At 54.2% G+C, this 15,948-nt stretch overlaps 4 protein-coding genes across 4 annotated transcripts; 3 read left to right on the forward strand and 1 right to left on the reverse strand.

The window, feature by feature from the left end:
• The first annotated feature begins 1,206 nt into the window (after positions 1-1,206).
• Positions 1,207-7,248, forward strand: KVR01_012493 (1-phosphatidylinositol-4-phosphate 5-kinase). Its single transcript, XM_044788097.1, has 3 exons — positions 1,207-2,763; positions 2,852-3,824; positions 3,888-7,248. The coding sequence occupies exons 1-3, from the start codon at positions 1,553-1,555 to the stop codon at positions 4,830-4,832; spliced, it is 3,129 nt and encodes a 1,042-aa protein (XP_044638681.1). The 5' UTR covers positions 1,207-1,552; the 3' UTR covers positions 4,833-7,248.
• Positions 6,230-6,689, reverse strand: KVR01_012516 (uncharacterized protein; the record flags this gene model as incomplete). Its single annotated transcript, XM_044793277.1, has 2 exons — positions 6,230-6,346; positions 6,456-6,689. The coding sequence occupies 2 exons, from the start codon at positions 6,687-6,689 to the stop codon at positions 6,230-6,232; spliced, it is 351 nt and encodes a 116-aa protein (XP_044638704.1).
• A 13-nt stretch (positions 7,249-7,261) lies between the features above and the next one.
• Positions 7,262-8,616, forward strand: KVR01_012404 (uncharacterized protein). Its single transcript, XM_044790168.1, has 2 exons — positions 7,262-7,616; positions 7,723-8,616. Exons 1-2 carry the CDS (start codon positions 7,366-7,368, stop codon positions 8,171-8,173), a joined length of 702 nt encoding a protein of 233 aa, XP_044638592.1. The 5' UTR covers positions 7,262-7,365; the 3' UTR covers positions 8,174-8,616.
• Positions 8,617-8,844: 228 nt separating this feature from the next.
• Positions 8,845-11,000, forward strand: KVR01_012342 (uncharacterized protein). Its single transcript, XM_044788891.1, has 3 exons — positions 8,845-9,251; positions 9,319-9,913; positions 9,997-11,000. The coding sequence occupies exons 1-3, from the start codon at positions 9,121-9,123 to the stop codon at positions 10,744-10,746; spliced, it is 1,476 nt and encodes a 491-aa protein (XP_044638530.1). The 5' UTR covers positions 8,845-9,120; the 3' UTR covers positions 10,747-11,000.
• Positions 11,001-15,948: the final 4,948 nt, after the last annotated feature.

Genomic DNA, 15,948 nt, shown 5'->3' on the forward strand with positions numbered 1-15,948 from the left:
TTACACAGTACGTGACTGTCTGCTGAGGTTGCGCGTGCTGGCGTCGTTGGATCTGCAAGGGTGTTATTCTAGGAAACAGTGGATACGGCGAGGTGCATGCTCTTGTTGCACAGGAGTCAGTTTATTGCAGTGTCTGTCTACTCCGTAGTTAGTCTTGAACATCAGCATGCTTTGGTGATTCGCGCGCGATATGATTGAACTATCTGATTATTATCTGTCTAGGTCCCTGATTGTTAGTTCGGTCTCGGGCCGTCAGAGGCTGTGCTGCAGTACACTCGTGATTGCAAGCACTCAGGCACCTCGGGCGTCTGGTGGGATGATTGGCCCTGTCGTATCCTATCCGAGATGCCCCGGGCAGGGTCTGTTACCCGCGCAGCAAAACGTGGGAGCCAGAGTTATTTATTAACAATAGGACGGCTTGAACGGGCTGGCAGCCCTGGACGGGCTGGGCGGGCTGGACGGGCACTTCAGCTGTATTGGAGCTGGTGGGACCCATCTCAGTGGCTCAGCCGCCCAATCCGATCGGCTACCCACCCTCGCCCAGCCAGCCCAGCCAGCCCCATACCCTGGTAGTCCTAGTGCCCCCCAAAGCCCGACCCGGACCTCCTTTCCCTCTCTTGTCTCTCTGTCCGTCCGCCAACCCCCCCTGCCCTGCCAGCCTCTCTCGACTCTGTCTGTCTGTCTGTGTGTCTCTCTCTCAGTGCCTGCCTGCCTGCCTGCCTGTGCCTGCCTGCCTGCCTGCACGTTGCATTCTGCCCAGTTCCGCGAGTCCCCAGGCCCAGTCCCAGGCCCAGTCCCAGGCCCAGTTCCTGCTCCAGCCCCAGCAAAACTCGCAATCTCGAAGTAGAGTGACGACGTCCCCCCCTTCAGAACTCAATTCTCTGGCCTTGATTGCCGTGCACTACCTGCACCCTCATCCTCATCCTCACACATCCTACATATCGACGACCTCGACGGCCTGTCCTCACCCTTCCGACCGCCCCCTCCAGACAAGCCAAGCTTGCCAATACAACAAACAGCAGCCTGTGCCAGACGCGACCGCCCCCTTGGACCAACCACACCATCCTAGCCGGCCCGTACTCAGATCAGCACAGCAAACCACACCCCCCCGGCCCCCCCATTGATTACTACTGCCTGACAAGCAATGCCGACGCGATTCGCCCGTCTCGTTATCCCCTAAATCCTTCCTCGACTCGCTCCCCAAATCCACCACCACCACCACCACCACCACTTCCTACTACTGCTGCCACCACACCTTGCAAACACCACCAAAACCACACTCCACGATCATCACCGTCACGCCTTGCCTTGCTTGAGGACGTCACCACCCTTTCATCGACTCCTCGGGTAGGGCGAGCACAGAGTCTCAGGACCATCTCCCTTGTTTGGGTGGGTTTTCGACCAAGGCAGGACCAGCTTCAGACCCCGACCCCCGACCACCCTTGGCCTGTTCCTCGACTATCGACCTTCGACCTCTCCTCCCCAGTCCTCCCCCCCTCGGCTTTCCCGACCATCATCGCTCATTTAGTATTCTGTTCTCTTTCCTTCCGAGATGCCATCGTTCCTCAATGACCAAAACTCGCCAATCCACTTCCAGAACGCCGGAGTCGTCCATCTGAACGGCCCCAGCCACTACCACGAGGCCATCTCCAGCATTGACATCAAGGTCAATGGACACGTCCCGCACTCGGCCAACTCTTCGCACGTCTCAAATGATAGTTTTGACGGCAGCTCCTCCCACTCAACACACATCTCCGAGTCGTCGGACGCCACCCACATGAACGGCAACGACACCCGGACCTCGACTATGAGCACAACCAATGGCCACAATGGAGCCATTGACGGGGAGGACTGCCACTGGCCGTCAACGAATGGCTTCGCCCACGCCGCCGGGCCCCAGAAGCCGCCCGTGTCCAGCCCTGCCCCCATCACAGTCTCTCCGCCAGACCGAGCCGCTCCACCCCGACCACAGCTGCCCAACGGCACAGCTGATCGCACCTCGTACCACAGCTACGCGGAGCCGCCCTCGATAAGGACATCAGTGGCCTCTGCGACCACCACCTCCGCCCAGCCCTCCCCGGCGGGCATGACGATGCACCAAGGCCAGAGGGGGGATGCACACGGCGCCGCCGGCAGCTTCAATGGCCCCAACAGCGACATGGGCTCCCGCATCCGATCCCCGAGCCCGGCAAACCAGAGGTCCAGCCTGGATCCCAACCCTCCACCCCCCCAGCGCTTCTCTTCTCCCGCCCAGATGTCGGGTAACACAAGTCTCAACTCATCCACGCCCAATCTCCACCCAGCAAACCCAGGGCTGAAACATCGTCACACTCTAGAGGTCCCCAGGCCCGGCCAGCCCCGCGGGTCGCGTGACGGCCAAGACACTGCAGTCACCAGCGGTCGCTTCTCGCCTACCAATGCCGCCCCCAGCGGTGCCAGGAGAGCCTCCATCAACCTCGTCAGGCGCAACACCCGTTCATTGCACAGCGACTTCCCCCGCGACGAGGCCTTCCCCGACGAGGACGCGATGCGCTGGGCAGAGGCATACCGGCAGAAGAGGGCCAGCAAGAAGAAGAAGAAGGAAGAGGAGGATGACGACCGCGTCCTGGTCGGCACCAAGGTCGACGAGAAGCATGCCAACTGGGTCACGGCCTACAACATGCTGACGGGCATCCGAGTTGCCGTTTCCCGCACAAATGCCAAGCTGGATCGCCCGTTGACAGACGCGGATTTTGAGGCTAAGTCCAAAACAACATTCGATATGTAAGTCTCACGGGAGCATCCCCCCCTCCTCGCCATCTTTACAGACCCGCATCCCATGTCCCGGCCACTAACAGTCCCGCAATTGCAGCACCGGAAATGAGCTTGTGCCCTCCGCAAAGTACGACTTCAAGTTTAAGGACTACGCGCCTTGGGTTTTCCGACACCTGCGCCAGCTGTTCCACCTGGACCCGGCCGACTACCTCATGTCCCTGACAGGAAAATACATCCTCTCGGAGCTTGGGTCACCCGGAAAGAGCGGCAGCTTCTTCTACTTCTCCAGGGACTACAGGTTCATCATCAAGACGATCCACCATGGCGAGCACAAGTTTCTTCGTAGGATTTTGAAGGAATACTACCAGCATGTGACCGAAAACCCGAACACGTTGCTCTCCCAGTTTTACGGCCTGCATCGGGTCAAGACGCCCTGGGGCAGGAAGATCCACTTTGTCGTCATGAACAACCTGTTCCCGCCACACCGGGACATACACACCACCTTTGACCTGAAAGGATCTACTATTGGGAGAGACTACAAGGAGGAGGACCTGGAGAAGAACCCCCGCGCGACGCTCAAGGACCTGAACTGGCTGAGGCGGCAGAGGCACCTGGAACTCGGCATCCAGAAGAAGCGGCTCTTCATGGAGCAGCTGCAGAAGGATGTCAAGCTGATGCAGAAGCTTCACATAATGGATTACTCCCTCCTGATTGGCGTGCACGACACCCGCAAGGGTAACGAGGAGAACCTGCGGGCTCAAAACCTCCAGGTCTTCAGCCCTGGCGGCGCCCAGGGCTCCGAGGACCCCAATCAGGTGCTGATGCGCACGCCCTCCAAGCTCGAGAACCAGCGCCGTGCTGCCCAGATGCGGCAGCTGATCAAGTCTGAACGGCCGGTGCCCATGGGACAGAGCATGTCTGGCATGCCCGACGTCCTGGAGGACTCTGTCGCCAATTCCAAGTCTGACTCGCTGTTCTACTCGGACGACGGCGGCATGCGCGCCACCCACGAAGACAACACGCCCGGCGAAGAGATCTATTACCTGGGAGTGATCGATTGCTTGACACATGTAAGTCCAGAAGGAAGGCCATGTCCTGTCTGGGAGAACTTGGTAGCACTAACTTGGGTCTAGTATGGCGTCATCAAAAAAATCGAACACTTCTGGAAAGGACTCTCCAGCGACCGTACGCAGATTTCAGCCTTGCCACCAGAGCAGTATGGTGATCGATTCCTCAACTTCATGACCGGCATCACCATGTCTCCCGAGGAGGCACAGCGGGAGGCCGAGGAGAGACAGAATGCCGAGGCCGTGGCAGCCGCCGAGAAGTCAAAACAGCGTGTGCCAAGCTGGAACAGTGCAGGCCGCAAGTCAAGTAGTAACAACATCCCAGCCGCCCCAACCCACGAGCCTCCCCCGCCACCGGGGCGCGGCTCCGGGGCCATCTCGCCTCAGGCGGAGGAGACAATTCGGAGAGCTGAACATGTCGCGTCCAAGGCGGAGAAGCACGGCCATTCCGAGCAGGGAGTCCCGGAGCGGGTCATCAAGACGACTGGCACGACCAGCGGCGGCATCTTCCCCTCCATAGCGGCCGCTACTGCTCCCTCAATGATGGGCACCAGCAACCCCATCTCAAACAACCATGACACAGCAAACCAGGCAATCTTGCCCATTGTGGAGGAGCCTAGCGAGGGTTCCACCAACGGCGAGCATGACCACAGCGCAAACAGATCAGGCAACGGGATGGCCAGCCCGAACGGCCGACCAGTGACGCCTTCCGGATCGGGCAACCCGGCGGTTTCGAACATGCGTGAGCCGTCCAGGGCGCCCCCAACCCCGCCCAAGACGAGTGGCAGCATGGCAGGCAATGGCAACGGCAGCGCATTTGGCCACGGGAAGCGACTCACCAAGCCGGAGAGCGCCGACAGCGGGATCGGCGTGCACGAGATGATGGGCCGGGCGAGAAGCGGGAGCCAAGTATCAAAGTTCTCCGAGAAGGGCGGCGTCAAGGGGCAGATGAGCCGGGACAGCTTGGATAAGGCCCTGCCCCCGCTGCCTGCCGTCAACGGGCCGGCGTAAATGAAAACCCCGGCAAAGGATAAGAGCCAGCCAGACAGAGATGGAGACAACGAGGGTCTGGTTTCACATGGCCACAAGAGACAAAGACAAAGTGGCAACGGCCAAGGCAGGGGGCGATAATGAGGAAGAGACATCCGAGGCAGCAGGACCCCTTCTCCCCATCTTGGGGAAAGGTGCTGATTTTTGTTTATTCGCGCAAAGAACGATATGATACCACTACACAGCATCGAAAGCATCGAATCAAACCTTTCTTGTCAATACTCTTTTTTTCTTGAGCTTTCCCACTCCTGACTCTCGACCACACGACCACCCGCTTATCTCTCGTCTTCTTTCTATCGCTTCATTTCTTCCTCCACCTTTTTTTCTTCTTTTTTTTTTGGTTTGGCTTCCGACTGACACGCCCACCCCAGTCGAACCGATCCAGCTTATTTACACTTTTTTCCCTTTCCTTTGTTCCTGCGTTCATTTGGCCAGGTCGAATTTAAACGGTGTTTGCTGTTTCTGTACCGGAGTTTCTTGTGTGACGGGTTTAGATGGGAAGAGAAGGCGGAGAGACAAGAAAGTTTGGGGGTGTTTCTTCTCCCTTCTGGGGTGGAAGCGAGTAGGGTAGTAAAGGTGGACAGGTACCCCTCTCCCGCGACGAATGGATATAAAACAACAAACCTCAGCAACACCAACAACACCAGCAGCCAAAAAATCTCAAAATGAAGACTAAATCGGGACTTTTCTCCTTTTGCCCTTCCCTCACCCTTTCTCACTCTTTTTTTTTTTTGGGGGGGGGGGGATTTTACACAATTGTCATGAAAACACGCCGGAAGAGAAAAGCAAAATACAGGATGGGCTTGATCCCCTGTTCCTCACCGCCGCCTCTCCCCGAGGTCATGGAGATGAGTTGACTGAAGGGACTAGGGGGAAGTTTTTGGATGACTTATTGCATGCTGGGGGCATTGTATATAGCTTCAATGATACCTCATAGACTAACATTGGATGAACATCGGAACTGGAGCTCTGTCTCTTGTCTATGCTGCTGCTGCCTATTGAGAAACATTGGCCTGGTCGTCCGGAAGCGTGTTTTGTGCCCACGACTCGGCGGCGGATCCGGTGGTCTTCAGGTCGGTCTCCTTGCAGCCTCTGTCCTTTTGCCTTGTACGACTACTCGTTTGCACTTGACGTGAAGGGAGTCAGTGGTATTGGTTGGAGTTGAATGGTTTCCTGGTATTAAACAAACAGTTTGATCTCCCGCCCCTAAACGCCCGCCACGGCCACTCGTAAAAGAGTGCGACTTGTAATCCCCCTTGGGTGTCCCAAGTGATATATGCCTTGGTGTGTTTGCCCATCTTCTTTCTCTTTATACAGTGTGGTATGTACACGCAGCTTGCGAGGCTGGGATTTTCCTTTTATGAGCCGGCGGGCCCGGTCTGTATCTGGACGCTCTGGGCGCCCTCGGCCTGCAGCTGGGCCAACCTCTGCTTCTTGTTGTGTTCTGCGACCCGCCACTTCTTGAAGTAGGTCACCTGCAGGAAAGCCAAACGGCCACCCCCCGCGCGGTCAGTCCCAAGCCCACGTTGTTGAAGGGTATATTGATGAAGGCTGAAGGCTGAAGGCTGAAGGCTGGTTGCTTACCCACTCGGTGGCGCAGTCCCTCTCGAAGGCGGCCGACTGGCCGCCGCACTGCGCAGCTGCGGCCTTGTCGTCCTTGATGGCGTCGAGGATGCTGTTGCGGTCGAGGCATGCGAAGTAGGCGTCGCGGCTCTCCCAGCACTTCCTGCGCTCCGTGCGGGTCGGGGCGACGGCGCCGCTGCGGACCTCGTCGGCGCGCTTGTCTGTGGGTGACTTCCAGAAGTCTGTGAGGCCCATTTTCCTTTTGTTCTGCAGGGGGGTGGGGGTAGATTGGCCCTGTACGGGTTGGTGTTGAATGGACGGATGGATGGATGATGCACTCACGCACTCACTCACTCACTCACACGAGAGCTTCGCGGCGCCGTGGCAGAATTATTTGGGCGGTCAGGCCTCGCCTAGGGGTGCAGGCCAGGGGCCTGGGCAGTGTACGTCAGTGCCGGGAGCTTGGTGCACTGCCGTGGTGTTCCGGGTTGCCGGGGTAGAGCTGCAGGCAGGGTTCGGCTACCTGTCCCTAGCGGACGGGAAACCACCTGGGCAGCAAGGGACAGGAGTCATTGCGACGACCACACTCACACACCCCTAGCCTAGGTACCGAATACCCTATCATCCAGCCGCCCCAACCTGCTTCCCTTACCGCTTCTGAGAAAGAGCTTCAAGATCTCGACCCTTGTTGCCAACACCAACACGCGACCACCCGCCATCCTGCGACAACCGATAGGCATATAGCTGCCCACGAGACTCGACGAACGCCCCCTCCGGCGCACCACTCCCTTCCTCCTCCTCCTCCTCCTCCTCCTCCTCCTCCTCCTCTTCTGTGCCGACCACAACATCAACACCACCACCACCACCACCACCACCACCACCACAGACCCTGCCACGAGGGTCGCAGCCCGCCCCCCAACACAAAAAGGAAATGGCGCGGAGACGAAGACCACCGCGCTCGGGCGCCCTGACGGAGCTGCCGCCGCTGCGCATCCTCGGCCAGATCGCCGCCCTGCAGGCCCTCTACTACTTCGCCGCCCTCGTCCTGATGCTCTTCACGGCCCTCGTGTCCGGGCGCGGGTTCTCGCTCGACCTGGTGCTGGGCTGGTCCGCAGTCAGGGGGGACACGACGCAGGGCTGGCTGAACGCCTTCATGTGGATACTGGATGGGGGCTTGTTCATGTGAGTAGTATTCCCCGGCGGGTGTGGGTGGTGGCTGGTGGCTGGTGGCTGGTCCTCCCTCTGCTGAGCTGGCTGACATGTTGCCCGTTCCGTCCGCCCCACACAGGGCCGTCGCCATGGTCATGATCGTGATCCGCTCCAAGCTCGTCCTCGACTTCGGCCTCACCACCCACTTTATCCACCTCGTCGTCGTGTCCCTGTACGCCGGCCAGATCCCGCGCAACGTCTTCTGGTGGGTCGCCATGGCCCTCTCCAGCGCCCTCGGCGTCTCCCTCGGCGTCTGGGGGTGCCAGTACAGGGAGCTACGGCCCGTCTTCTTTGGTGGCGGTGGGGGGGCCTCCTCCGGGGCTGGCAGAAATAACAACAGCAACAACGGCAGCAGCAGCAACAACAATAATAATGCGAATGGGAGCGCCGCCGGCGGTGCAGGCGAGGGCAGCAGCCAGGCGGCGGACGGCGATGAGGAGCAGGGGTTTTCGAGAGGCAGGGGCCGGGGGAGGGGCAGAGACGGCGCGGGCGAGTATGAGATGGTCAAGATGAACGGGGCGTCTTCATGATGCTGCGCCTGCAGGAAGGGTTGTGTTCGAACTCTGTTATTTTGCCTGAGACAAACCGCGGGGCATCACGGTGCGGGCAAACTGCTTGGAGAGGCTGGCTGGCTGGCTGGCATGGCGTTGTGAGGGCTTGATGATACTGCATAGACCGGCGTTTGGATTACATGGGCTAGATCACGAATCAGCAGGGCAGAAATGGGCTTCCATCAATGATAGCAGGCGCCAGGATGATGGGCACTGGTTTCCAGAATTCAAGGTTGATGTCTTGGACGGTTGTGGTCAGTGCCGACCCAGCAGCCTCCATAAGGCTGTAAGGGCGGCCCTGTGTTTTTGAGCTGCAAACAATATGCTTTTCCATGCCATGCAGAGTTCGTCAGTGGGCCCTACACCGTAGGGTCTTGGTAGACAGACTATCTACTTGGACGCCCACGTCACGTTTCATATGATCTGAGCGAGACCATATCGTCATATCCCTTGACCAAAATTGCATATCAAATATTGACAACAGGCAACGATGAGGTTGAAAAAAAAAGGAAAAAAAAGGAAAGAGAGACTGATAAACAGTGCAGGTGGACAAACCAATCCACATAGCAATAGGTGTGCTCCATTGCGCACCGGCAGACTGGCTAATCCCGGCTTAAGCAGATGGCGCCATCTCACACCATCCGGTCGGCCGAAGGATGAAGGTTTACATGGCCTACCTCACCTTGTCCTGACACATATCCAGTGGGAACCACTTTGCGTATTTCATATTTCCGGACTGCTGGGTGGGAGATACATAGTACAACCGTCTGACAAAGTCGTACTATATAGTGGATGATGCTCACAGCAGGCCGAGATGATATGACAGCAGCCATTGGCATCCCTCACCTGTAGCCCACCTCAGCTCGACACACAATATATAGTTCTAGTCTTGGAGATCATAGACACACCGGCAGTCTGTGGCCGAGATGCCCGTCAAGCGAGTGGCAGTAATCGGCGCCGGCCCGGCTGGCGCCATCGCCGTCGACGCCTTGGCACAGGAGAAGGCATTCGACGTGATAAAGGTGTTTGAGCGCCGTGAAGGCCCCGGCGGCTGCTGGTAAGCCCAGGGAAGGGAGCCCGTCTTCTGCTTGACCATGTTCCATGACCGCTCACAACTCGCACAGGATAGGGGACACAAGACCCCCGCCGCCCCTGACAAACCTCACGGAGCTGGCCCGCCGCGAGGGTGATCCGCCCGTGCCCATCCCGGAGGCCCTCCCGGCTCGGGCTCCCCGGCCGGCCCAGCCCCGCTTCGCCGAGTCCTCCATCTACCCGTACCTCGAGACCAACGTCGACGACGTGGCCATGAGCTACACGGGTGGCGGCGCCGAGGACATCCCCGCCGAGCGGAGCGAGTGGTCCGTTGCCAGGCACGGCCCCGACACGCCGTTCCGCCACTGGACGGTCCTGCGGCGCTATGTCGAGGGCCTGTGGGGCCGCAACGGCTACGCGGACCTCGTGTCGTACAACACTGCCGTCGAGAGGGCGGTCAAGGTCGGCGGGGAGTGGGAGGTCACGCTGCGGCGGGAGGGCGAGGGCGACGGCGACGGCGCGGATGAGTGGTGGGCCGAGAGATTCGATGCTGTTGTCGTGGCGTCGGGGCACTTTAATGTCCCGTGGATACCTCCCATCGAAGGGCTGGCCGAGTTTGAGTCGTCGCGGCCGGGCAGCGTGCTGCACAGCAAGATGTACAGGGGCCGCGACGGCTTCAGAGGGAAGGTGAGTGACACACACGGGCTCAGGGGGACGAGCTGGGCCCATATGGCATATGGCTGGAGCACAGGCTGACAAGAGACCAACAGCGTGTGATGACAGTGGGCGCCTCCGTGTCAGCCGCCGACATCGCATACGACCTGGCCTCGAGCAAAGCCACAGACGGCCCCGTCCACGCCGTCGTGATAGGCCACAACTTCAACCCTTACTTTGGCGACGAGGCCTTCAACCACCCGCGCATACAGAGGCAGCCCTCGATAGCACGCGTCGACGCCGAGACCCGCACCGTCTTCCTCGCCGACGGCTCCGCGGTCCGCGGCGTCGACCACCTCATCTTCGGCACGGGGTACAGCTGGACCCTGCCCTTCCTCCCGCAGGTCCCCGTCCGCAACAACCGGGTCCCGGGCCTGTACCAGCACGTCGTGTGGCAGGAGGACCCCACGCTGCTGTTTGTCGGGGGCGTCGGCGCCGGCCTGACGTTCAAGATCTTCGAGTGGCAGGCCGTCTACGCCGCGCGCCTGCTGGCCGGGAGGGGCACGCTGCCCAGCCTGGCCGAGATGCGCGCCTGGGAGGCCGGGAGGGTGGCGGAGAAGGGGGAAGGGCCCAGGTTCCTCACCATCCACCCGGACTTTGAAGAGTATTTTGAGACGGTGAGGGAGCTTGCCGGGGAGCCCGCCGGTGGGGTGGGGAGGAGGCTGCCCAGGTATGATAGGAGGTGGTTCCGGCTGTTCATGGACGGGCATGAGCTCAGGAAGGCCATGTGGAAGAGGCTTAACGAGCAGGCAAGAGCTGAGCTTGAGGCAGGGGGCGAGGCCGTCGCGGTGGAGAGTCGTCTGTGAGCCGGGCTGGCCCTGTAGTCAGTCGTTCCCGAGGTCATGCCCTCTGCCAACTGTGTTCGCTGCGCTTAGACAAGACTCGCCGAAATTTAGACACGGATAGACGCCTGTGAAGTAGAGGAAATAGACGTGTAAATGATAGCCGGCAAGCCATGTGGATCAGCCCGAGTGCGGAATGGTGCAGTGGCACGTTGACCCAGGTCATATTTTAGTTACTCATATGCAGGTAGCGAATGTGAATAATTTGCGAGGTTACAGAAGCCGTGGCTCAAGAAGAAAAGCTCAGTCAGACGTTACTCAACGTTTGAACTCTTTCAGAAATCAACCGGCAAACAATGAGAAGAATCCTGGTCCAACAGCATACCTAGGTACTCACGGTCATGTTGGCGCCCGACTCATCCTTTTGCCAGCATCACAACAGCTCCCTCCCAGCCAGCGTATAACTCATCAAACCCGCAGAATTGTCATCTCACAGCACCGACAGTCACACATGGATTGTCCCACTTTCGGCAGTAAAAGCTAGACATATAAACGCCAGGGTGCTAGTTCAGCCTGGGATAGATCCATATCCACATCTAGAAGTCAGAAAACCTCCAAGGAAAATCACCTCGACTCAACTGAAGGCTTCAGGCTCTTCAAATGAGCTCCACCACTCGTTTCTCACAACTTGAGCGTGAATGGTACGCAGACAGGGACCCACCAAGGCGTCCCATCCCGCTGCCCCTCCCAAGGCTAGATTATGACTCTGATTTCGAGGTCTGGGAGTGGAAATTCAGGAATCTTCTGAAGTACAACTCGCTGTTGGGCTTCATTGATGTTTCAGGGCCCCCTTCTGCTCCAGCCCCCAGGAACAGCCTAGAACAGCAAGAAATCGCTGCCGCTGCACACTGTCTTGTGCTTCTGGGGTCATGCGTCTCTGAGCACATTCTTGCCGACATTCTCGTTGTCTCAGCAGAGAAACTTCCTGATGAACCCTATAAACTCTTCCAAAAGGTCAAGGCATTCACAACAAGTTTTCGTCATATTCATGGATGGAAGGGAGGCAGCCCCAGTATCTGGGAACATTTCACTGGAAGGGTGACCTTGGACTCAACGCCGGCAGTTCGCCAAGTTCTCCAGAGGCTGGGAGACATCTACAGAATGCGCGACAAGCATGATCGACCCGCTGTCATCATGGTTGCAGTACTCGTGGTCAAGAGGAGTTACCCGTCTTTACCGCCAGAGGTTCTCCGGAAATACGTGCAGAAAGCAACAAATAGGCAGCTCGACCTGGGCCAGACCTTTTGGAATGAAATGACCGAAGAGTTCATCAAACTGGTTTAAATTTAACTCAAGCCTGAAGTTCAGAAACCACGAATGTGGTTGGGTGGTGTTGAGCAAATGCTCACATGGATCGATGGTAGGGTGCTGCAATGACATCGAGTCTTCGAATGTGGCACGTATCTGGTTGCCTGCTGGTGAATGACATCAAGCTTAGCCCCTATTTAATGCTCACTTGGTGGACGTTGGTCTGAGAAGACTTGAGATATTTGTGAACTGTCAAGTGAAATGTGAAGCGTATTATCTGCACCTACCTACCCGCAGCGGTGCAGAAAAGTGTCAAACTATATTACTAACATGTGCCATGTTGCCACTGATATTTACGTCACCAGTAATGACCTGACGTGCCCGTTTCCGAGTGTTGCAGCCAGGTTTCAACATGAATTCCTTACTCAGCCACCAGCTCGTGCGGCTCACAAGGCCGATACAAGACTGACGAGCCAGCTTCGAACAGAATAATTTCACATGTATCATTGCCGCAATGCTGCCATGTTTCACAAGCATTGCGTGCGGAATATTTCATAGCTTACTATTAACCTTTTGTGTTGATCTGTAGGAAGTTTTGAACAAAACAATTTAATACTAGACTTTCTCCAATAAAAGCTATTGCCTACATATAAGGCTGACCGAGTGTCCCACAGGGATTTGTACCACACGCAGCCCACTGTAGATGCTGTAACCATAGGGCACCGGGGCAAAGCTTGTGTTCCCAATGTCTACATGCAAACCATAGAACCATGACGATGCTAAAATTGACTGCTTGAATCTAGGATGACAATTTTGTATGGTAAATCATGGATGTTGAGACCAAATGCAATCAGTCATCGATTTTTGTTCAGTATCCAGAAAGCAAAACAATAGTCCCGTGGGCATCCGGGATACAAGACCTCCGTATAGGTCTGATTTCAAAGTATAGCAATAGAGATTTAGGTTAGTCTTCAAGTACCTCTCCTGCTGGAGGTTCATCTCAAGTTCACAAGCTCCATAAAAGCCCAGTGATAGTGAGAAAGATGCAGTTAGATGTTGCGCACATGTGCAGCCTTCTCGCATCGTGTATATCCGAGCCCGTCCTTTCCAATCTTCTCGTAGTCCTTCGCTTCTGTTGTACCCCGTAAGAGTGAGCTGCCACAGGAGCCCGCTGTCCTAGAAAAGGCTTGCCAGATGGTTGGCGCTCTAGGTAATCGGGCTAATCCTCAAAACCGGCGTTGAGACCTCGACAGCTTCAAGATGATTCATGCAGAGAATGCGAGACAGCGCCCTTGAGCACACATCTGTTGGCTGCGGACCATCGGCGTCTACCCAGATGACGGTCTCGCCATAAAGGTGGTTCAGAGATTTGCACTTGTACAAACACAGGGTACACCTGTACAAGGCCAACTAAGCAGAATGGCTAATAAGGCTCAAACAAAAAGTAAGATAACTCGAATATTAAAGTACTCAGTTCAATACTAAACCACTCATCCTACATGGTTATCCTCTATGAGGTTGTCTGGTAGGAGATTATCCCATACGGCCCCGTTGTTCCGGTGCGCATCTCTGACCCCTAAATGCGTCGAATCCTTCGCAACGCGTCGCAGCATTTTTTGGGTGACAGCAATGCCGATAAAATCGGATTGCACGATGCTAGTTTGCCCACATTCTCATATGTATGAAAGGGCTTGAAACAAGGACTTTTGAACTTAAGCAAAAACGCGAAAGTTCGTAGTAACTGTCTGGGCCATCTGATCCCTTGAGAAGCAGGGCCCGCATATCTTAGTTTTCCCTTGCCAACGGACCTGCTGTGTAGAATTTGGCCACGGATTGATACTCGGAGGAGCGGAAGCTATTGTAACTCTTTATCTGGCAGGGTTGTGTATACACACTTCGATGGCAACTAAAAACTTATGCTGTATATTTAGTAGGGAGAGGTATATAATTTTAATAATAATATTATAAAAAAGTATTTATAATTATTTAAATATAATATAAATAAAATAAATATATTTATTAGTTTATTTATTTATAAAATATTAAAAGAAAATATTAATTAATTAAAGAATAATTAATTAATTTTTAAAATATATTCTTTTTAAGTACTAAGTCTTAAGTACTTACTATTATATAAAGGTGCTATGTATGTCCTTAGATGTATATAGAATAGAAGTGAAATTACATAGATTATAATTTAGCATCAGTCCCCCAACGCACCAAGTATTAGTAATCGGGGACGTGGCGCAACGGTAGCGCGTCTGATTCCAGCTCTGGAGAATCCAGAAGGTTGTCTGTTCAAGTGCGAGAAATCCTTCTATCCTCATTATAATGCGTCTAATACTAACAAATGAATAGGTCAGGCCGTCCTCATATCAGCCATATTTTTTTTTCATTTTTAAACATTTGTGGTATATAAGGATTGTGGGGGAGTGTATATGCACTAGTTAGGATGTCTTTAAATACTGTTTTAATATAAGATCAGAGATTTGCAGGGCGAAAAACAGAGGGTACAGAGCAAGAAGTACCACTAGCTAATTAGAGGGCTTTATTCAACCTCACCACACCACCCACACCACCCCAACCAAATACCTTTTACACCCTAACCTATAGACCTACCAATCCTCCTTCACCCACCCAACAATACCTAGGCCAGTAGCCAAGAAGCCCCATACAAGGGCTTGTAGGACTATTAACTAGCTACTACAGGTTAACCTAACTGTAGAGGACCTTATTAGTAATAAGAAGGAGACCTAGGTGGATTGTAGTGCTTAGGTACTCGTTAGAGCGCCCTAGGTGACAAAGAGGAATAAAGTAATAAAACACTAAACTAGAAGCGATAATAAGAGGGTAAGGAATTAAGAATTAATAAGGAAGTATATAGTAAATAAGTGTAAATTTCGGTTATATATAGTGTATTAATAGTGTAGATTAAGGTTAGTATATTAGGGGTATATCTTACCTTATACTTTTTATTTTTCGCCCTATAAATCTCCGATCTTTTTAATATTTATATTATTTATATTGTGAAGGTATGGGCTTATAAACTACTAGGGTTATAAATTATTAAATTAGTTATTATAGTCTTTTAGCCGAGCGGTCTGTTGTGCCGGCAGTTAACGGAATTCCTACCGTCTCATGTGCCCCTTACTTATAATAAGGGTGTGGCGCAACAGCTAGCACATTTAATTATAGTTATAAAGACTCTAGAAGGGTATCCGTGCTTAGATCTATAATAGGTGTAATACTTTTAAAGATATTTTAAAAATCTAAGCTTATGTAATATAAAATATTAATGATATAAAAGATGTAAAAAAATATATAAAGGTACACTAGTAGTAGCACTGTATGTAGGCACTATGTATGTCCTTGGACATATACGGAATAGAAGCAACACTACAACCATATACTAGTAGTAGGAAATGCTTATAGAAGTATTCAATAGTATCTAGTTACTTCCTATGTTCTAGTCATGTCAACACCTCTCCCCTAGTAGATGTGAGCTTGCTGACATGCGGAGAATTGTTGAGTGAGCATATGATGCGATTGCCTAGTTGATTGAGGGTTGCGCTTAGAAGGGTCACTTTGCTATGTTGAAGAATGACGTGGTGAAGGCTTTGTACCAACAATTCAGCACTTCAACTGTATTTCAGACACAATGCATGCAGGGCACAGTGAAGTGCAGCTAATTTTGAATTTTTCATACCAACTACATGACACGCGAAATGACACGCGGACCATTCAATCTCTTGTGCACGATCTACACTGCCTGGTCTTGAACATGCCATGCTGTCAATGTCTGAGCCTGTATGATTTTTAACCGCTGGATCTCGAGCGTTTACCACACTGTATCACTGCGCCATATATGTCTTCGGGCGTATGCGGAGTAGAAGCGAAACCAGTTGGTGGAATACGTGA

The sequence above is a fragment of the Diaporthe batatas genome, assembly GCF_019321695.1.
Source record: "Diaporthe batatas strain CRI 302-4 chromosome Unknown Contig00019, whole genome shotgun sequence".
Classification (NCBI taxonomy): Eukaryota; Fungi; Ascomycota; class Sordariomycetes; order Diaporthales; family Diaporthaceae; genus Diaporthe; species Diaporthe batatas.

Bases quoted from the DNA above. Each gene is read 5' to 3' on its own strand.
- KVR01_012493 (XM_044788097.1), top strand. From the start codon at position 1,553: ATGCCATCGTTCCTCAATGACCAAAACTCGCCAATCCACTTCCAGAAC. The intron at 2,764-2,851 runs GTAAGTCTCACG...CCGCAATTGCAG, and splicing joins TCCAAAACAACATTCGATAT to CACCGGAAATGAGCTTGTGC. The intron at 3,825-3,887 runs GTAAGTCCAGAA...ACTTGGGTCTAG, and splicing joins TGATCGATTGCTTGACACAT to TATGGCGTCATCAAAAAAAT.
- KVR01_012404 (XM_044790168.1), top strand. From the start codon at position 7,366: ATGGCGCGGAGACGAAGACCACCGCGCTCGGGCGCCCTGACGGAGCTG. The intron at 7,617-7,722 runs GTGAGTAGTATT...CGCCCCACACAG, and splicing joins CTGGATGGGGGCTTGTTCAT to GGCCGTCGCCATGGTCATGA.
- KVR01_012342 (XM_044788891.1), top strand. From the start codon at position 9,121: ATGCCCGTCAAGCGAGTGGCAGTAATCGGCGCCGGCCCGGCTGGCGCC. The intron at 9,252-9,318 runs GTAAGCCCAGGG...CAACTCGCACAG, and splicing joins GAAGGCCCCGGCGGCTGCTG to GATAGGGGACACAAGACCCC. The intron at 9,914-9,996 runs GTGAGTGACACA...AGAGACCAACAG, and splicing joins GCGACGGCTTCAGAGGGAAG to CGTGTGATGACAGTGGGCGC.